General features: G+C 44.3%; 1 protein-coding gene across 1 annotated transcript in view; it reads right to left on the bottom strand.

Annotated features, from left to right (window-relative positions):
• Positions 1-22,805, bottom strand: part of Vps45 (vacuolar protein sorting 45 homolog) — a 59,424-nt gene that overhangs the window by 25,284 nt on the left and 11,335 nt on the right. The window contains exons 8-13 of the mRNA XM_059265890.1: positions 22,095-22,229; positions 21,615-21,728; positions 20,689-20,856; positions 11,915-12,073; positions 11,051-11,158; positions 8,865-8,986 (exon numbers count right to left, since the gene is read on the bottom strand). Coding sequence (XP_059121873.1) covers positions 8,865-8,986; positions 11,051-11,158; positions 11,915-12,073; positions 20,689-20,856; positions 21,615-21,728; positions 22,095-22,229 — 806 coding nt within the window. The remainder of the gene's footprint in view (positions 1-8,864; positions 8,987-11,050; positions 11,159-11,914; positions 12,074-20,688; positions 20,857-21,614; positions 21,729-22,094; positions 22,230-22,805) is intronic.

Here is a 22,805-nt window from a genome sequence, read left to right on the forward strand (position 1 = left end):
TGTGGTGATTTGAAAGAAAATGGCCCCCAAAGGGAGTGGCACTATCAGGAGGTGTGGCCTTGGTGGAGGAAGTGTGTCACTGTGGGGGTGGGCTTTGAGGTTTCTGTTGCTCAGTGTGACAGTCAGTCGACTTCCAGTTGCCTGAAAAACGTAGGACTCTCAGCTACTCCTCCAGCACGGTGTCTGCCTGCACACCGCCACGCTCCCCACCATGATGATAATGGACTGAACCTCTGAAAATGTAAGTGAGCCCCTAAATTAAATGTCTTACTTTATAAGAGTTGTCGTGGTCATGGTGTCTCTTCACAGCAATAAAAACCCTAACTAAGACATCTCCCCCCAGATCTCCTTCAAATGTGGTGATTTAAATTAATGTAATTAAATTAAAATTTCAATTCTTTGGCAGCATTGGCCACATGTAGTAAGTGGCTGCCCACCATGGTTTCAGGTGTCCCCAAGGGTTGACACACTGAGTGTAATCCCCATTCTGAGGTATTAGGAGAGTCGAAGCTTCCGCTGACTACAGTGTTTGGAGGACCATCTAAGGTTCAGGTGGGAGCCCTCAGGACTGTGGCTGATGTAAGGGGAGACAGAACAGAGGGTGGGGACATCATAGTCTCAGAACACGAGTAGTTCTTTTTCAGTAAGAGTTCATGTGCAGTGCTCCTTATAGTGAAGGACAATCCTGGGGCCCATCAAGCAGTCTGAGTTTGAATAAATAAATACTGATGGACTGCACAGATCATTCACAAGGACAGGCTCCTGCCTTGCAGGGAGTACAGTGATTATCTTAGTGATTGGTGAGGGAAGTCAGATTGGAACACTTGTATTCTGAGCTCCTGCTCTGGTAAATCAGAAAAGCCACCAAGCAGGCAAAGAAAGCACCTGGTGAATGGTGCTGGTGCCTGTAGCTGCCCTCTACGTAGGTTATGCCAAATGTAAGGACAGCACCTAGCTACGGGCCAGGGAGATGACTCAGCAGTCAAGAATGCTTCCTACACACCCTGAAGATCAGAGTTCGGATCTCAGCACCATCTAACAATCTGGGCGTCTCAAACATGTAACCCCAGTCTGAACCATGTACAGACAGGGGCTTGCTGGCTTCCGGCCAAGCCAAGAAAACGTCAGCCCTAGGTTCAAGAGAGATCCTGTCTCTAAAGAACAGGCAGAGAGTGAGAGAACCTAACGTCCACTTCTGGCCTCTCCATGTGTGCATGGATGTACTTGGACACATGTGCAATACACCCAAGACACATGAGCACACTTACAATCTTTAAACAAAACAACCAAAAATCCTAGAGAAAGAGAAAGAGATATGGCCTTAGAATTTGGTTCAATCATACACCAGACAAAGCTAACTATGCCATATTTGACTATGACATAATTAATACAAGTTTTTCTGAGCCTCCTGCTGCTGATTCAATGTGGCTAAAAAACATTTACAAAAAACTTTGAAAAAATTTTAAAGATTTTATTTTATGGTATATGTATAAATGTTTTGCCTGCAAGTATGTGTAACATGCACATGCCTGGTTCTGTGGACGTCAGAAGAAGGCTTCAGATCCCCTGGAACTGGAGTTACGGATGGTTGTGAGCCACCATGTGGGTGCTGAGAATCAAATCTGGGCCCTCTGTAAGAGCAGCAAGTGCTCTTAATCCCTGAGCCATCTCTCCTGCTCCTGAAGAACCCTTTCTGAGAAGCTTCTGTGTCTGAGTGTTTCCTGCACGGGTATCTGACACATGAGGTCAATGAGGGCATCAGGTCCCCTGGAACTGGAGTTACAGACAGTGGTAAGGTGCCACATAGGTGTGGGAATCGAACCCGGGCCCTCTGCAAGAACAAGTGTTCCTAACTGCTGAGCCATCTCTTCAGCTCCTGAGAAACTTCTATAGAAGGCTGGGGAGGTGGCTCAGTGGTTAAGAGCACTTATTCTTTTTTGCAGAGGACTTGGGTTTGGTTATCAGGTGACTCACAACTACTTTAACTCCAGTTCCAAGGCACCTGACACACTCTGGTCTTCACCAGCACCTGCACGCACACAGCGACATAAACCCATGCAGGCACACAAAAATAAATAGATAAATCTTTTTTTTAAGTCTCTGAAACTAGGTGTGATGGCTCACATCTATAATTTCAGCACTTGGGAGTCTGAGGCAGGAGGATTGTTGGGAGTTGGAGGCCAGCCTGAGCTGAGTGAGATCTTATCTCAAATAGAAAATTAAAACAAAATTAAAGAGTCTCATAATATTTTTCCTTTTTATTCCTTTCCCCAATGAATTTTAAAAGAGGTTCCAGCCGGGCATGGTGGCACATGCCTTTAATCCCAGCACTTGGGAGGCAGAGGCAGGAGGATCTCTGTGAGTTCAAGGCTAGCCTGGTCTACAAAGTGAGTTCAGTACAGTCACGACTATACAGAGAAACCCTGTTTCAGGAAAGAAAAAAAAAAAAAAAAGATGTTCCTATGAGGCTCGTGGTAAAACATATAGAAAATCTTTTATGCATTAGGGAATGCACAAGTCCAAGTCTATGTGCATTTTTCTGTGCTCTGTAATTCACCATAGCAACCCACAGCATTAATTAAGCAGTCAGCAAATGTTAGAAAACAGCAGCCAGTTCATGCTGTATCCAGCTACACAAGGACATCCTAAGAGCCCAATTTGTATCTTATTTTGTTAGAAAAATAAAACATCAAATACAGTATTTCTAGAAACTATTATTTCTATATATAAGCTAGTCAGGAAAAACTTTCCAAATGTAACACTTAACCTACTTTGTGGACCACTACACTTATGCCTAAAGTTTAAACATTTGAATATACTTAGAGATAATAAAGTTCTTTCGATTTTTTTCTGCAGGGAAAAAGGCTTTTATAGGAACAAAAGCAGTGATTGCAACAAGAGTCTATGAAGTGTGTGCGCATCAGAGACAGCAGCCACTGTGCAAGGATTGGGCCAGACAGGAGGCTGGGTGAGTCCATCTGCAGAGTGAAGGTGGACCCCTTCTGCCTACTCTCCAACAGCAAGCACCAGTTAGGTGCTAAGGCTGAGAAAGTCAGGTGCTGCGGCTTTGCAAACCTGCACTGCTGCCGCAGGCCTGTGGTGTTCCTAATCCCGCAACAGTGACGAAGCCGAGGTGTTCTACCACGAGACCCAAGCCATCGGAAGGTGACCAAACTACCGTCTCCTCAGTGTTATGGACCAGGGCTAAGAAAGTGGTCAGAAGACACCGGGGCTAAGTCGGAGCAAAGCCAAATTCACACTGGGTTAGTGACAACCTAGAAAAATCTGATTATCGACTAAATTTATTCTTGTGTTTAAAATTTTCAAGGGTAAATTTTGGCATATTTACTGCTATCTACTTAATTTAATGAGAAGTTATTGAATTCTTACTCTTTGTAAAGTACTGTTGGATAATGTAAAAACCTTAAAGACTAATTAATTCTTACTTCAATAGGACAGTATCTAATACAACAGGTAATGAAAGGGCTATGTACGGATATAATGAACCACTGTCTCAACATACAGAGATAATAATTAGCTGTTTCTCGTGTCTTCTTTCATAAACCATGCTATACACACATATTATATACATATTATATATATGTATAGTTAAATATATGCTTACATATACACAGTTATATTTACGCTCATATATTTTTTTCTACAAAAGGGGGGATGATACCATCTTGATTTTCTATGAACACATCTTAGAGAGTTTTGCATATGCTCCATGAAGAATTATTCTATTAAAAAAAGAAAAGAACACTGCTGGGCTTTGGTGGGACAGCAGGAGGCTGACATAGGAAGATTCTGAGTTCAAGGTCGGCCTAGGCTACATAGTGATTCCCAGCACAGCCTAATAAGACCTTGTCTGAAAAAAAAAAAAAGGAAAAGAGAGAAAGGAAGAGAGAGAGAGAGGAGAATTCACAGCGCTGAGCTGTAACTGAGCACCCGTCTCCTGCTGGTGAGTATTTAGCCTCCAGACTGTGCTGTGACAATTCATGTTTCAGTGAACACCAGGTTTACACACCTTGTGCACTTGGGTGTGCATATTTGTTTACAGGATAAACTCTCAGAACTGGAATTGTTAATGGAGTGTTTTTCAAGTGCTCACCATCTTGCTTCTGCTAAGCAGAGCTCAGAGGTGGTACAGAATAGTATCTTCCATGCCCTCAACCAGCCTGGACCATTTCTCTGCCTCCTCCTCCAACGTTCCCATGACTTCAGATGCCACAACACGCTGCGCTCTTCTTCCCGACCTCCTTTCCTGGTCACTCTTACTCTCTAGAGACTTAGCTCTGCTCATTGTCCTCCTCTGCACGCTTCTTTTCAACACTTCAGAGACTTTAACACCAGCGTGGCTTACTCACCTAATACCCAAGTTACACCCAGCTTTCCTTCTGCTACTGTACCATCCACGTTACAGCCTAAATTTCCTCATTACAAACACGTGAGCCACCCGTGAAATTGTGAATTTAAGAGCTCCTTTCTTCACTAATCCCATCAACTTAAAGCTTACCTATATTGATATTGTAATATGCAATAACATTCTGTTCCTCCAATCTAACCACCAATGCTTATTTCACTCTCCAGTCTCTTCCTCCTATTTCCACTTTCTAGAATCATGGTTGGACCTATCTGCCCTCTTCACATTTAACCTTGTATAGTTTAAAAAAAAAAACAAAAAAACAAAAAAAACCACTGAAAACCACACAACTAAGCTCACTTGGTATATTTTAAATTGATGTCCACTAATAGGCATTTGACCTTGTATGGAAGTTCTACTTAAATTTTCATAGTAAACTAGATTCAAACACACGTTTCTATCTCATCTCTTGTCCTATACAACTTCCTAATTTAGCTTCTAAACTCACTGAAACTTGGCTTCCAAATCTTATGGGCACTTGGGGATCACCAACAACCTTCATGCCACTAAACTGTTTTTTACCTCTCAGTAGACTGGGTGTGGCCTACCACACGCTGTCTTTAAGACTCCGTGGCCTCCGCCCTGTCTTTACTGTCTTGCTTCCTGTGCAGTCTCCTGCTGGCTCCTGGCCTGTGCTCAGGGCTGCATCTGAGCAATATTCTTTTCTCTTTCTCCCTTAGAGGTCCTGTCTGATCTATATGCCCAATACCTGACCGACTCCCAACTGAAGAGAGAACTGATATGAAGTAAGGTCTTGTTATGGAACCTAGGCAAGCCTTCAACTTTCTGTCTTTGGCTCTTTAATGCTGGGATTACTTGTGTGGGTCACCACACCTAGGAATATGTGACATTTCTATTTCATTATTAGATAGGCATTTCAACAAAATTCTTAATTTCTCCTCTAAACCTGAGTGTTACCTTTGGTGTCTGTCACTCTTGTCCTATCGATGTACTTTCTTAAACAGACTGCTTTTCCTTCCTTTCTAGCCAAGTCACTTTTACATCTCACGTGGACGTAAGCAACGTCCTCCAGTAGTCCTTTCTTCTTCTTCGTTTTTTTTCACCAGCAATCCAATCTCTTACAAAGGTATCATTTCAACACAGTCTGGAGCTGGGTGTGACACAAGCCGTAACTCCCAGCCCTAGGGAGGCAGAAGCTGGCAGACATCCCTGTGAGTTTGAGGCCAGTCTTGTCTACCACAGCAAGTTACAGACCAGCCGGGACTATACAGTACGATAGACACCTCCGAAGGAAAAAGCTAACTGTGGTTTGGCTCCCTGTCTTATCATGTCTTTCTGTGTTTACAAAACAAGAAAGGAAGGAAAGGAAGACAACCCTTACTGGAGCCCCAGTCCCCTGTGTCCGTTCAGCCTCCATCCCCATGCACTCCACACTCTACCCAGCACTTCTGTCTGTCTTATAGGTGAGCTCTTCCTTCTCTGAGACCCTTACTCTGGCAGTCCCTCTGCTCCAGTTGCCTTTTCTAATCACCATGTGTTTGCCTTTTTTTATTTCTAAATTAAAAATCCATTTTAAATAGCACATCCTCAGGGAGGTTCTGTCTAATCTAAACTTCCCTGGCCCCACAGTTACTGTGCAGCTTTTCATTCCATTCGGTTTTTTGAAGCACTTTTGTTTACTCTAAAAGGGGCCTGAAGGGTAAGTTCCGAGTCTTTCCAGCCACTTCCACAGCCCTAGTGTCTACAACAATTTTTACCATACCGAAAGCATTCAATGAACATCTGTTGTATCAAAGAATAAAGCAACATAACTCACTGTACACATGTTTAGACCACAGTGACAAATGCTAACAGATGCCAACAGCTAATAAGCACTGTGGGGGAGAGCATCATTCCAGCTTTGGGGGCAGTGACTCAACACAGGAAGGTTTGCTGATGTACACTAACAGACTCATCTGGTCCAGGGCTTCCTTTGAGCAATAAGTAGCTAATTTTTCACTGAGCAATTCTTTAATTTTTTAAAGCTAAACATTTTTTATGTATGTGTTTGTATGAGCATATGCTATGTATAAGTGGGTGCTCAGAGAGGCCAGAAGAGAGTGTGGGATCCCCTGGAGTTGGAGTTGAAAGTGGTTGTGGGTGCTAGGAACCTGAACTCAGGTTCTCTAGAACAGCAGCAAATGCTCTTAACTGCATTCAGCAATTCTCATATGAAATCTATAAGCATATTAATGTCTTATCAAATTAATTAAAAGCCTCAAGAACAAGATTTTTCAAAAGCTTCTTAGACAGGTGAGAGATTTGAGCAGCTTTCATTTTTGTTGTTATCGGACACCTCTGGATCTTAATTCATGGTCCCTAGACACTTTGTTTGAGTGACTGGATTGTACTCTCAGCCATAACATCTGGTGTTAACCTTGTATTTAAAAAATTCTTGACCAAATAGTCTTCTTTTTAAGGGACTAAGAAAAAAAAATACAATGTACAAGAATCACTCACCCACAAATCTCAAAACATTTTCCCTTTTCTGAGTTTCATTATATCTATAAAACACTATGCTCTTAGATAATTACTAGTTGAAATAATAAGATGAATTATATCAACAGTAAAATTCTCACATTAAATTACCCAATGGATTCCAACTGTATATGCTGGGCCCTTTACACTATGTGGTCCAATATAAGCATGTATGACTGTAATTCTTAACTAGCTAGAATTTGTATGATGTAAATTTTAAGTTGGCTTAAGTAAATTGGTACGGACAAGTTTTGTGTTTATTAAAATTAACCACTGGATTAAAGTCCTAACTAAAGAAAGTCCTCGTTTTCTCCTGGGACACATACAATGGCTTTACTAATCAGGTCTCTCAGTTTGTGTGCTGGCCACATTTGGCAAAGTCCAATCCTCACCCAAACCAGCAACAACCTGCTCTGGCTGGCAATCAAGTAGCATATCTATTTTGGGCATTAATGTTGGAAACGCCAAGTGACAGATGCCATAGAGCATAAGAGGAAACTGATATGCTGCTAAAATACAGACTATAGGGAGGGACCGGAGGGATCTAAAACACCTGTTTCTTTGTTCCAAAGCAAGTAAATGATTCAGGCTTGGCAGGGGAGCTCAAATGTAATGCCGACATATGCAAAACCCAAAGACTCTTCAGCTTGAAACAACAGAAGTCAGTGATCAGCATCTCAGTGTGGTCAGGAACAGTGTCGAGACTCCCTGCTTTCTCGGTGACTCTGCAACTCTGTATTTGTGTGTGCGTGTGCGTGTGCGTGTGCGTGTGTGTGTGAGAGAGAGAGAGAGAGAGAGAGAGAGAGAGAGAGAGAGAGAGAGAGAGAGAGAGAGAGAGCGTGAGCGCGCACACCCGCACCGTGGAGTGTGTTTATAGGTCAGAGGACAGTGGGACTCAGTTCTCTCCTTCACCATGTGGGTCCTGGGGACAGAACTCGGGTGGTCAGGCTTGCTGGCAAGCACCTTTACCTGCTGAGCCATCTTTACCGGCTCCTCTTGTTTTTGGTTTCTTCTTAATCTATTTTTTAGTGTTATGTAACAAAGTACTAGAAAGTTGGTAGAGTAAGAAGACCACAAATTTATATGATAGAAATAAAGAAATCTTCAGAGTTCAGAGAAAATGTTTGATAACTCCTCTCAGAAAATACATAAACTTAAATTTTCACTTAGTAAATGATAAGCTTCAGTCCTGACAAGTGGTGAAAACCAAACTCTGGCATAGGTTGTTACAGCATCCAAAAACTGCTTCTGGAATGCTTGTATGTTCTGAACAGTGAACATGGAAGCATTTTATCCATACGAAGTATGAACGCTAACACTTGTTACATTATTTTAACTTTTGAGTAACTGGGAATAAATCCAGAGCCCCATGCATGGCAGACAAGCATCCTACTTCTGAGTTATTTTCTCAACTCTCTCTTCTCACTTAAAGCCATGTTCTCCCACATGTTTAGAATTTGAAACAGGGTCTACGTTATCCAGGCGTGGTGGTCTTGAACTCACTCTGACGCCTCAGCAGGCTTTGAATTTGCCGTCCTACTGCCTCAGCCTCCATAGGACCCGGGCTTTCAGACCTGCACTGCCGGACCAAGCTTGAACTTTGGTAAGTCAAACTGACCATTTGTGACATCTTAAGAGCCACACAGTTTATAGACTTATGGTTTCTGTGGGTCAGAGGCCATGCATAAGTTAGATCTGAGTTCTCTGCTGAACTCAGGCCGCCAGGCAAGACCAGGACCTCATCTGCAGCTTGGAGTCCTCTTCCAGGTTCACTGGCAGTCGGCAGAATTCAGATAGTTTACAGTCACAGGACTGCAGAACCCAGCTCCTAGCAGCCCCCTCGTCCCTCCCTACACACAGTTCATTTCTTCAAGGCCAAGATCTGGATGCCTTGGGCACTTCCAGTTTCTCTGGCTTGTTCCGTGACCCCAGTTGTTACCTCTAATCTTCGTCACCTTACCTGTCTCTGAGTGTGCTGGGGCCTAAATAAGGGTAGAGATTTTCCTTAAGCTTGCCTTTGATGAGATGGTCCAGGGTCTCATGCAGGAAAGGCTGATGCTGTGTATACACATTTTCCACTCCCTAAAATAGGGAAATGGTTCGTATGTTATTTTGAGGAAGCTAGCAATATAACATTTAGTGATACATCAGAAAAGGGACATATACTCAATAGAAACTTTATGGGACAGAATCAAATATGTACTAGATAGGAATCAAACAGAATCAAATAGGATGTTTGTGTGTCTATGTGCAGGTGGGTAAAGGTGCATGTGTGTGTGCATGAATGTCAGAGGTCAACATTGGTGTCTTCTTCAATGGCTCTCTACCATATTATTTGAGACGGGGTCTCTTATTGAACCTGGAGCTCACAGATTTGGCTGGATGGCCGGCCAGAGAGCTCCAGGGACTCCCATCCCCTTCTCTGTACATACCTCAGCAATGGGGGGACAGATGCACACCACTTTATTTGCTTTTGTGTGTTTGCTGGGGATCTAAACTCAGGTTTGAGCAGCAAACACTTAACCAAATGAACCATCTTCCCAGCCCAGAATTTTAGAATATTTAAAAATTATTTTAATTAGACAAAAATGCTCCAGTCTTACAAAAGTACTATTTTGTTGTTGTTGTTGTTGTTGTTGTTTTTTGAGACAGGGTTTCTTTATATAATAACACTGGCTATCCTGGAATTCACTCTGTAGACCAGGCTGGCCTTGAACTCACAGAGATCTCCCTGCCTCTGCCTCCTGAGTTTAAAGGCATGCGCCACCACTGCCCAGGCAAAAGCACTAAATTTAAAGCTAGTTATTTTCAATAAACTTTTCCAGGTATTAAAAAATCTGGACTCTTTTATCTCGTCTGAATCTCATTCTTTTGTGAAAATGTTAAAGAATAAGCAAAACAAAGAGAAAGGACTGTGTAGAAGAGATCATAGCCAGAGGACATAGAAACCCACCAGGAAACACCAGAGAAATAGATATGGAAGTTCATTTTGAGCCCTAGAGAGGATGGACAGGGCAGCTCAGTTGGGAAAGCACTCGCCCCACAAACATGGGGACCTGAGTTCGATCCCTCTACCAAGTCAACGCTGGGTCTAGTGGAGCCCCGAGACAGTAGTGTCCAGATTCCCTGCAGACAGACCTCTAGGCATGCCTGTGGGGAATGGCCTTGACCATGTGCATTCATGTGGGAAGACCCATCTCAATTGTGGGCACTGTGTGACTGACCTCCTTAAGGCTCTGCACTGGACTCATCCAGCAGTGACAGATTATCCTGGAACTGGAGCTAAAGAAAGCCTTTCTCCTTTAAGTTACTTCGTGAAGATATCTGACTGCAGCACCAGGAAAAGAAACTAAGACATACCCACTTGTGACCCTAGCAGTGGCGGGTATGTGGGGGGTAGAGGCAGATCCCTGGAGCTCACTGGGCAGCCTGGCTTAGCCTGAGAGCCCCAGGCCTCCATGTCAAAAAACAAGGTGGCTGGCGCCTGAGAAATGTCACTAGAGGTGGACCTCTTTCCTCTACACGCGCACGCACACACTAACTGACACACACAGACATTCACACACACACACACACACATATACATAAACAGGTTAGTATTTTTAAAGCACAACAGATGTTTGTACTTTCTTTTTAACTTTCTTCAAAGAGAACTTGGGCTGGGGATGTAGCTCAGTTGGTAGACTGCTTAGCATGCACAGCACAATCGAGGTGGAGTAGTGTACACCCAGCACTTGGGAGGTAGAGAAGTTCAAGGTCATTCTTGGCTACATAGTGAGTTTGAAACTAGCCTGGGCTTCATGAGTAACATGAGTCTCCTTCTCAAAACACAAAACAAACAAAAAACAGAGAGAGAGGTGGGGGGGAAGCGTGCGCACTTAACAGATTTTACAGTACACACAGTAAGCGTCCGTCACTAGCCGAGTGTCTGCACTTCTGGGAGCATGCCCAGTCATTCCCACCGGCCCCCTGGCCCAGCGCAGGCACATGGCAGCACAGAGGGCAGCACTGTGAGACTGCAGTGTCTGCTGACCGCTGGGTGGGCACAGCACTACAGCAGGGTGTGCTGTTGAGATCCTAGTTCACGCTGGGCTGCAGGGCCGTAACCGAGTCTCACTTAGGGAAGCCCCGAAAGGGCAGCTCTACCTTGAGTCCTTTGAGAAACTGTTTGGTGATGGCCACGGCATCTTTGGGGCTGAAGAGGTCACTTCCTCTCACCCGTTTCCCACCGTAGTCAACCACGGCTGACACAAGCTGTCAGAGAGAAAGGACAGACAGTCTCTTATTGCTTAGGCTCCAGGAAGCTCAGCTCACCATGAAACAACTCTTAACAACGGAGACACGAGAGGGCAGAACCACGTACCCTGTAAACAATCTGATTTACCTTTGGTTGGGGCCGAGACTATCACAGACTTGGTTCTGGGGTTGGGTACTGTGCTATGCTGTGAGGGGTTGTTTTCTGAGTCAAGTAACTGCCATTAGGGAGCTCAGTCGTGCCCCCTTTAAAAGGACTCTCTCGGGGGGCAAGCCGACCGCTTGTGCCCCCTCAGCTGACTATCCACGGCTCCGTACCACTTGTTGTATGCAGCTCTGCCTTAATAGCGCATGTATCAGGAAGGGGCATGTATCAGGAAGGGGCTACGTGGGGAGGGGAGACTAGAGACGGGGACACCATCTATGCAGCTGTAGGGGAGCCCTCATTCTTGCTGGCTAAAGGCCTTTTGGGGGAGGGGCACCCACACCCCCATAAGTTACTCCTTACCTATACTCTGTTAGGAAGCCTAATGAACCCAGATTCAACTTTGGAAGAACTGTGTCTTGGCTTCTTGGGACCTTAGGAGGAGTAAACATTGCTTAAATCTCCCTCTGGGGAGGAATTTAGCAACACAGTACATGCCAGTAATTCTAGCATCTGGGAGGCGGAGAGGAGGACCCAAGTGTAAGGCTCCCCTGGGATACATAGTGAGGCGCGATTAAAATAAAGACCACCCCGGCACACCATCAGGTTACCTTCCGATACTTCTCAGAAACGCCTTTACTCCTGAGGTCCACGAGGAGCCCTGGCAGGCTGTTGCTGCTGTGGCGCTCATAATGTAGAGCATAAAGCATCACCAGCCGAGCTGCGTCGAATTCTGTGACTTTAGGGTTCTGCAGGAGTCTCTTCACATTCTGAAGAAAGACAAACCAATGCTAATCCTTTCACGTGAGTGATCTCTTGTGGTGGAGACACATCTCAGCTGACATGCAGGATGTCCTGTTTCTTATTCAATGGAAGAATTAACTAGGAATAATTAATGTAATGGCTCTAGGAAAAGTGAATTCAGCACCTGTCGTTCTTGCCTTTCCTGAGAGTCTGAGTCATCTCCTTGGTGATGTCAGGAGCACAGACTGCTTCCACTTCAGCAATGACCAGTCTGGTCAAAGACAGCTTTCTTTTAGCGTTGCTCACCCCACCGTATACAAATAGACACAAGCTGGTAGACTTACACAGGGCTGGGCGCAATACTTCAGGAGACACCAGAAGTAACAACATGTCTCAAGATGGCTAAGAGAAACGTGTGTGTGATAGCATGTGATCTCTAACATGGAGAATGTACAATCTAAGAGGCAGGAGCTAGGCAAAGGGACGGAGTAAGTCATGTTTGGACTTGGTCATCTTTCACTAAGGGCCTTCCTACAGGACACATGTTTATATTTAGTATACAGTAAAGCACACAATTTAATTTAAGACAAAAACACATTTTAGGCCCCCAAAGGCATCAAGCCAGGCACTGCTGGGGAAACGCTGACGTGTTCTGGCCAATTTCTGTCCTCAGTGAGTTCACAATCACTGAGGGACGAACAGACACTCTGCCAGAGCATGCTGCTGGGAAGCACTTCAGCTCTGTGAGACTGAGAAGTGTGGACACCCGTCTGTCAGCTAACGCAGAGGACATCCGGCTCATATGTCAACTCTTCAGCGTGGACAGGCTTCCTTATGGTAAAGAGGACCCTGCCAGTACGTCCAGAGAAGAAGAGCCCCAGGTGCTGGACGAGGGCTTTGACGAGAAGTCTGGGGCTCTCTGACTTCAGGGGCTGCCACACTTCCCACCATGCTCAGGGTCTGGGGAAGGGCAAAGGCAAATGAGGATGCAAAGAGAATTCACTGTAACCAAATCAGAACAAAAGACAAACCCCAACGACTGACGACTGACGGAGACAGCCTTAGTCTGCCGCTTAGGTCACATCTGACACAATTAATCTCCATTAAAAAGCAAACATTTTTGGACTTTAGAGCCGAAAGAAAACATTAACCCCAAGAATAAGGCTGTGGAGATGGGCTGACTTCTTTCCATGTGCAAATGCTGGTGAGCTCACTGTGATGGTGTTACTTTATCTAGTATTTTGACTTTTTGTGACAGGGTCTCACTCTGTCACCCAGGTGGGCCTGGCACTTGCTATGTGGACTTGTGGGGTTTCTCATGCGTGTGCCTTCAAGTGCTGGGATTCCGTGTGAGCTACCACATCTGGCTAGGGCTGTTATTATTATTAGTGCTCCAACAAAGTTAGATAGCTTTCTTTCTTTCTTTTTTTTTTTTTTTTTTTAAGTTAGGCTTTAACTGGTCAGCTTATAATCCTTCCCCCATAACTTTTTTTTTTATATCTAGTACATGGTTTTGTAGAATGTGAGCTTTCCAGGAACAATGTGTAGAGCTATGAAAGCATTTCACCACCATCAACAAAACCCAACAGTTGGCAAAACCCTCTAAGTGGGGAGGGGAGCAGGGACAGAGATGAGAAAGTGCTTCTGGTTGCTGAGGAGCCAGGGAAGCCTTCACACAGGAGCAGCATGTGCAAAGGAAGCCATAAAGCTGCAGTGAGCGTGAGGCTGAGCACAGAGCCCCTGTTAGTAGGGACATGGAAATCAGAGGAAGAACTGTGACAGAGCAGCAGACCCCTAAAAGGCACTGGATTCTGGGGTCACGATAGTTACCACTGTATGGTATTCACAGCTTGGCTTACTCTTAAGACCTCATTATATCCCGAAGAAAGCTTGAGCCCCAGACTATGCTCTCAGCAGCCATGTCCAAGGTGCAGGAATTCTTCTAAGCACAGGCACAGGGACCAGCATTCTACAGGGGAAGCTCTCAAGTAGAATGCTCTCTCAGAGGGATCCCATTGTTGTTTTTCTGGTTAATGTTTATCATAATCTTTAAAGGATCAAAAAGGGAGAAAATTTCCCTTAGACACCACATTCATAAGAATTTCCTTATTCTTTTCTTTTGTGGTAACTTTTCCACAGAATAGCCACAGAATACAGCCCACTGAGGATATCTGTTAAGACATTCCATTATCTCCTATAATCATGTAAAGACATTTTAGGGCAAAAATGATCAGATATGTGCATATATGTAAGCCTCCCCCCCTCCCCCCCAGTGACCTGGCAAACTCAGGGCACTGTGACCTCTCACCCCTCTTCCGGCAGTGTCTGGTTCCCACCCGTGAAGCCACCCCCTCCCACCTCTGATCTACCCACTCGGGGGCTATGCCACCACCGCGCTTTTCAGCAAGTCTCAAGTGCCCATGTACTACACAGGGACATTAGCACGGCAACAGTCAGACTATCTGCAGTGATGGGTCTGTGCCCTTCCTGTTCACTTCCTTTCTAGTGACCTCCCCTGTGTCCCGAGTCTTGTCGCTATCTTCCTTAAGATTTTGCACTGGCATTGGACTTCCTGGCAGGACTCTGCTGTCCTTCAGGACCTTGGCTCAAACCCTCCTTCTGAAAAGAAGTGTGTCTGCACAAGCTGAGTTCTTGCCTCTCTTTTAGCTCTGCAGTCCTGGGGAAGTGGGGCGTTTTGTTTGCTGGACCCATGTTATCCTTGGACTTTACTTTGAACTACTGCCCTTGAGGTTACCCGGCTTCTCTACTTGACTAATGGGGCATAAGTAATACGGGGATTCCAGGACTGACCAGAGGAGAGAAGGAAGAGTTAGAGGGTGTCTACACGGCATGTTTATTTTTTGGAAACAACGGATTTATATGATGGATATTTGATTATTCTTTCCTCACTGAGATCCTCATAAGTCTCCACTATGAAGAGAAAAAAGGACGCTACCATATAACAATGGCTGGACGAAGAACAAGCCAGCAAACTACTGTCTACTTAAGAAGTTAGGATTAGGGAGGCAGAGGCGGGAAGATCTCCGGAAGTTCAAGGTCAGCCTGGTCTACAGAGTGAGAGTGACTGAAGACCAAAAGACTCAGTGGATAGAGATGTGTGCCTCCAAGCTTGAAATTAAGTTTGATCCCTTAGATTATCCCTCCCCAAGGTGGAAGGAGAGAACCGACTCCTACAAAACGTTCTCTGATCCCCCACCTCCCACACACACAGATTAAATAAATAAGGATGAGCTGGCAAAAATAAAACTGTGCTCTGGTCTTCCATAGGCATAATCCAGAAACAGGTAAAGCAGAGCAAACGTACTGTCTTTGGTGGTCAAATTTCACAAAGGAGCTAACACACCCTTCCAAACCTAAGGAGAAGACAGCTCTTTTCTGATGTCTAGAGAACCTTCTGTTGTATAAGGCTGGCTATCACACTACTCCTGTTTTCTTCTATCAGACAGAACTGTGATTAAGCAGCATGACAGCACATTTTTAATGACACAGAAACATCTGAATTCTTGTACAAACTACAGATGAACTCAGTGGCTAGTGAGAACCTCCCTTGTTCTGGTTTAGGCTTTAGAATCCGCCCCCCTGCTGTGCAAACAGTCAGCAAATAACAACTACCAACAGCTGAGGACAGCAATACAGTGTCAGCAGATGACCTCAGCAAGCTGCCGTGTTAAAACAACTCTCCCTGGCGGACAAGATCAAGAGCTGGAGTGCTGGGGTCCGAGAGTCCTGGGAAATGGTAAGGAGGCAGGACCTGATCTCACTAACTGGTAATACATCTAAACAACGTTCAGGTTCCTGGTTTTGAGACAGGATCTCATGCAGCCGAGGCTGGCCTCATGCAGCTGAGGCTGGTCTCATGCAGCCGAGGCTGGCCTCAAACTCAGATTGAAGCTGAAGATGCTCTTGACCTCCTGCTCTTCCTGCCTACTTCTCATGTGCTTGGATTCCGGGCATGTGCAATCATGCATGACTGCTGCACGTGACGGCCCTATCTTGTAATCCAGAACTTTGGAGTTTGAGAAAGGACGACTGACACAAGATAAAAGCCAATCTGGGCTACCAAGTGAGACCTTGCCTCAAAAAACCCCAAAGAGGGGCCAATGAGATGGCTTAGCAGATACAGGTGATTACTGCCAAATGGGTCATGAATGGGACCCACATGGCGGAAGGAGAACGAATTCTCGATGACCTCCACATGTATCATGACATGCGCACACACATACACTAAATGTGAAAAATAAAAACAAACAAACAAAACAAAAGAAAAAATAGACTTGCTACTAAGTATTATTGCACATAGTGGTGAAGTCATCATATATGATAAATACTAGTATTTTCTTCCACTTTATAGACAAAAGGACTGGGATTCAGAGCAGTTAACAAACATTTCCAAACTCAAGTCATCAAAGGCTCAAGTTCTCTGCTGCTATTCCATGTGGCTTTAAACAGGACTGTCTCTTCATTTTTCTATATGCCGCTAACAGTGTGATTTGATTTTCACCAAGGATGTCAGGGGCCAGGGCATAAGCCAGTCCTCTCTTCCAGATGAAGAGCAGTGCTACCGCAGCACAGGTGCAGGCCGGAGCTGCTTCCTTTCTGAAGCTATTCTTTCCAGGACATGAAAATCTTCACCTCCTCTCAAGCCACCCCCTTCTGAGGACAGGCATGCGCTTCAGTGGGAGCACACCACGCTTTGTGTCTAATAAGATTCCTCCTGAATCAAACTCCTGTTAGTTTTTGTGGAACTGGTCAGAAGTGGCCCAAGTGTATAGGTCAGTTTTTACATGGGAGGCATGAGCATTTTTTCTTACCATGACACACTTACTATTCAATAAAGCACACCCGATCTCTGTTCAAAACCTCATTCCTTGCTTATGACGCTATTATCTAAGGTCAAGTTATCTGGGGTCAGGCCCCTGGCATCCACTCACTGCTAAACAAAAGTTCCCTTTATGGACTATTTAAATCACATTGTGAAAAAATCCTCTGTGGTGAGGAGAGGCCAACTACTGCTGCCTGTACAACTCTAATACCCCACAAGAAACCTTAAAAATGTAAGTTCCAGATAGTGATCAGATCACAAATAGAGTTCTTCTCTGTGTGTCTGTTTGCTTTTGAGACATGCTCATGAAAGAACACTAATTTAGCAGTTCACCAAAAAAAAAAAAAAAAAAAAAAAAAAGCTATGAAAGTAGCAGATGACTTGTAGGAGGAGAAGGAGAGGGTAAGGAGGGACCCAGAATTATATACATACATGTATACATTATATACATATATGACCTTGTCAAAGGATAAACGCATGTTAAGAAAATAAAATCAAACACATCGAACTGAAGGTTCTGATCTGAAACAGTCTCTGAGACTCACGGTTAAGTGAGAAAACAAAATGCAGGTCTCTGTGGAGTATGGCACCCCTTGAATTAAGAAAGAGCTACACCTAGCATGGGAGGCAGAAGCAAGTGGATCTCTGTGAGTTCAAGGCCAGCTTGACCTATAGAGTGAGTTCCAGGACAGCCATGGCTATATAGTGAGACCTTGTCTCAAACATAATAAACAGAGATGTGTACACACATGGCCTAGGAAAAACTGTAAGGGTATATGAAACCGTTAGCAGACCTCAGGGTTTCTATCCACCTCTTTCAACCTATACTTACAATATGCTTGAGAATTAAGATACAATGTCAGTCTCAAGAACTAAGTTCTTTGTGAAGATTTACGGACCATAGACAATATAAAGAGTGATGAAGACCCATGTCATAATACTATAAAGCAAACGGCAGCTTTATGACTTTTAAAGTGTTTTCAGAAAATCTTGATAAACATTTAACACTTCAAAGCAAGACCTGTGGACGCCAGTGAAGACTGGTGGTCGAGAGCACCATATCCACTGCTGCCGTTCAGTTCTACTGGGCATGGAACTGTAGGGGAGGAAACCAATGTCACCAAGCACCCTGTGTCACACTGAATCCTCACTGCACACAGAAACCTGAAGTTGTTATTCCTAGCACAGGGGGAAAAGTCATTTTTTCAGGGAAACTTTGGTGAATATGATACTCACCAAAGCCAGGGCAGTATGGCTCCAAAGCTGTACTATGTCCAATATTCCCGGCTGGCTTTATTTAATTCAGTAGAGGAAGAGAAGGTAAGTTTTAGAATATGGGGCCCTATTAGTGAAGAAATGTGACTGCTGTAAGAGGCTCAGAAGTTACTGCCTCTCAAAGGACTTATTCCTAAGTTGTCGTTTTTTTCGATGGAATCACATACAGATGAGTCATTCTGTTTTCTGTCATTTTGACAGAATGATTTCAGCGTTTCTGGGGAAGCTGGAGTTACCTCTGTTCTTCCTGCCTCATCTGAATTTATCGCTGACTGCTCCCTCTCCTCTCCATGACTCGTGGGCTGGCCCCTTATTATTTCCTACTGTCACTGTGAGTCTACAGGCCTCTTTCCCCCTCTCACCCGCCCCCAGTAACTCAGTTTTCTACAGTCCTGCCTCGGAACTGCTGACTTCCATTTCAGACCCCTGCTTCCCAGGTCAACCTCACCTCCCGTTCCCTTTGCGCCCACTCTCGGTAGGCCAAACTGTTCCCTCTTTCCTGCATGCCGATGCAGCTCTGCTTTGTTGTTATCCCGGACTGAAACTCTCCTCCCAATTGTAGCATTCCTTGCAGTCCATCTCAACACTTCCTCTAAGAAAAGCCTTCTAATAACCCTGTTTACTTATGGTCACAATCAGTTTTGACTTAAGTAATATCCTGAAACACAATGTAATTTTCCTTGGGTTTTAATTTTGTCTACTCAACCAGACTATATATTTCTTTTTTTTTTTTTTTTTTTTTTTGGTTTTTCGAGACAGGGTTTCTCTGTGTAGCTTTGCGCCTTTCCTGGAACTCACTTGGTAGTCCAGGCTGGCCTCGAACTCACAGAGATCCGCCTGGCTCTGCCTCCCGAGTGCTGGGATTAAAGGCGTGCGCCACCACCGCCCGGCCAGACTATATATTTCTTAAGGTTAGGGTCTGATTATATAATTTTTCTTTTAAAATCCTCTCTGTCTGTCTGTCTGTCTGTCTCTCTCTCTTGTGTATGTGTGTGTGTGTGTGTGTGTGTGTGTGTGTTATAAAGGATTGAACTCAGGCCCTTAAGCATGCCAGGCAAGCCCTCTACCATTGAGCTGTAGCTCCTGCCCTTCAAACTATCTTTCTAGCTTATTAAAGACCATTCTTCAGTTTGTACTCCACTAGCTGCACAGCACTGGTACCCATGCTTCACAGTTCCATGCCTGCGTCTCCCCGCTGAGTGTTGTTGCTGTTTCCTGTTTTAGTGTATGTACTCCAACTTATCTAACTATCCAGAACTACTTTTTACATCCTCTTCATCAAGAATCTGATAGATCATTATTGAGGAAACAGTTGTTCTTCCTCTGTATTTCCATGTGCTTTTGTGAAGGTCTTGGTTATATACTTACTACATGAGATTACAGTTCCTTATCATTTCTACATGTATGTACACATGTGTGCAGGTGTGTGTGCATACAGAAGCCTGAGGTTGACGCTGGGGGCCTTTCCTTGACTGTTCTCCATGGTCTTTGTTGAACCTGAGGCTCACCAACGGGCTACCTGGTTGGCCATTAACCCCCGGGATCTGCCTGTCTCCGTCTCCTAGAGCAGGGATTCCAGGTGTACACCAGCACACCCAGCTTTCACGTGTGTGCTGGTGATCTGAACTTAGATCCTTGTGCTTAAGCATTAAGCACTTTACCTTCTGAGCCATCTCTGTAGCCCACAATTCTTTAAATTGCTTTCTTTCTTCTGATAGTGTGAACACACTGAGGGAAGGATGGTGTCTTGTTTATCTTTATTCTCCTATAACCTCGTTATAGCATTTATATGTAGCATGTTATCATGCCTGTGAAATAAAAGCAATCTTTAGTAACTAATTCCTTTTTTTTCTTTTTAATTTATTTTGAGGCAGGGTCTTACTCACTAAGTTGCATAATCAGGCCTTAAACTTGTGATCCTCCTGCCTCAGTTCCCAAGTGCTGGGATTATCGTTGGGGGCTACCACACCTGGTTTATACCCATCTTAAGTGTCTTCATAACTCTGTGGTAAGCCAAGTTCCATATTGGTGACAGAGTTACTCGTCCTGGCAGCTTTCTCTGCCCAGCACAGTGCTCACACACAGTAGGTGCTCACACACACAGTAGGTGCTCACACAAAGCAGGTGCTCACACAGTAGGTGCTCACACACAGCAGGTGCTCACACACACAGTAGGTGCTCACACGCAGTAGGTGCTCTCACACACACAGTAGGTGCTCACACGCAGTAGGTGCTCACATACAGCAGGTGCTCACACATACACACACAGTAGGTGCTCACACACACACAGTAGGTGCTCACACACACACAGCAGGTGCTCACACACACAGCAAGTGCTCACACGCAGTAGGTGCTCACACACACACAGCAGGTGCTCACACACACACACAGCAGGTGCTCACACACACACAGCAGGTGCTCACACACACACAGCAGGTGCTCACACACACACACACAGCAGGTGCTCACACACACACACAGCAGGTGCTCACACACAGTAGGTGCTCACCCAGTTAGACTGACCTGGAGAGCACTAGAATGGTCGTTCTGACAGGCCAGTTCTTGCTCAACCTCTGAAACCTCCAGCAGATTCCGCTCACTGACCAACCGTGACAGTTCTCCGACCACTGTCACATGCTTTGATACAGTCCCAGACATCTTCTTGAACTGTGGATAATTCTCAACAAAGGCCTGTCACAGAAGAAACATTAATGGGAGATGCTGTTACATTCCAAATAAGAATAGGCATTTGTCAAGAAAAGACTGTAAAAAGCTGGGATTACTTGCCCAGGGTAAGGTACCCACAATTCTCAACCACATGCATTTATTATTCTTTTTTTTTTTTTAAATTTTCTGGAGCTGAGGACCGAACCCAGGGCCTTGTGCTTGCTAGGCAAGTGCTCTACCACTGAGCTAAATTGCCAACCCTGCATTTATTATTCTTAAGAAGAGACCTGCTGGTACATATCCTTAGGGAATTTAGAGACGCCAGACATAACTGAGAGTGGAAAGAAATACACGACTTATGATGGTGTGTCATCACGCTATTTATTGAAGGGAAGCTTTGTAGAAAATGTCTTGGACTAAACAAAGTGACTTGCTGGATGTGCTGAGCATGCCTGTAATTACAGCACTCGGGAGGCTGAGGCGTAAGCACTGCCATGAGGCCCAGCCAGGTCCACATGGCTGCAGCGTGGTCTATAGTAATAAGTGCATTTCAACAAACTAGGACAAACAAGAAGCTGGTATGATAGCCCACATCTGGAATTCCAACACTTGGCTAGCCTGAGCTACACAGCAATGACCAGACAGTCTCAAGCACCACCATCCATCCTATAAAGCTCACAAACAAGCCAAGAACCATAGTAGAAATTAGACCTGGAATATTCCAAAAATGTTGCCTACATAAACAGTTCTAAAGACGTAAGTCATCTGTGTGTGTGACTTACCTTCATGTCTGCTATGGATTCTAGCCTTTGCTGTTCTTTTGGTTTCCTCCTCTGGAAGTCTTCCATGAGGTTCTTTATATTGCTACCAATCTCTGCAAAGTTCAGGTACATGTTCTATGAAAAAGGAAGTCAGAAGAAAGTTCAAAACGAGCTTGGTTTTCAGACATCATAAAAGAAGTGAAAAAGAACTCTGAAAGACTTGAAAGACAAATTCCATTTTAATTACTAAATCTGGACATTAGCCAGGACACTAGTGATGAATACCATTATTATTCTCACAAAGAGCTACCAGAAGGGAGGGAAGTCAGTAACTATGTGAGCATTATGAAAAAATACTGCCAAGGCCAGCACCCGAGTCTTTTGCCGTCCTGAGATGCAGCCTAACTGCAAGAAGTCTGTCACCCTTTCACACAACCCCATGTGCCCCATTCTCACAAGCCAGCACTGATACTTTATAGAGGACAACTTGAAGTCACCTACATTAGCATAGAATTCATCGTTGTCGGCAGACAGGACCACCTCTCTTAAGTCTTTGCTGATTCCTGGCACTCTGGAAAGATCAATCCGGTTGTTGTTTATGCCCAGCAGTTCATGGACCATGGCCTGATATGTCCACTAAAGAAGAAGGACAAAAAGAATTGGCAAATGACAAAACATGGAATATCGAGTATTTAGGAAAATAAAGAACGGTGGCATTCTTAATAACTAGTCTGTTTCACACCAAGTTTCTCTATTTAGTTCATATTTTTATTAATACTTTGTTCTCTAGTAAATATTAAGATTGTCATTTTAATTGCTTAAACATTAAAAAAAGTCAAAATACTTTTACTTTCACACTTTAGAGAAAATGCAACAAGATTAATAGTCTTGATAGAAAGAAAACAATTATAGCTACCATTAGCTTTTTGATTGTGAATTACGAGTATATTTTTGGCTTCACAGATAGGGCTATATTGGTGCTGCAGTTACAAGCCGTACCACTTCCTGCACGCTTCTGTGGTTTTCTGCCGCCTGAGAAGTGTGTTCTTGCAAATCTGAGTGGTGCTATATTTATCCCGGGAACACTAATATTATCAGAAAAAGCCTTGTGAGTTAATCAAAACACTGGCATAATCAGACACTTGCCTCAGAATCCATTTTATCTTATGTTTTTAACTGAGTATGAATTGTGAAGAAAGGTTGACTTCCAGC

This window comes from Peromyscus eremicus, chromosome 6 (assembly GCF_949786415.1).
Source record: "Peromyscus eremicus chromosome 6, PerEre_H2_v1, whole genome shotgun sequence".
NCBI classification, from domain to species: domain Eukaryota; kingdom Metazoa; phylum Chordata; class Mammalia; order Rodentia; family Cricetidae; genus Peromyscus; species Peromyscus eremicus.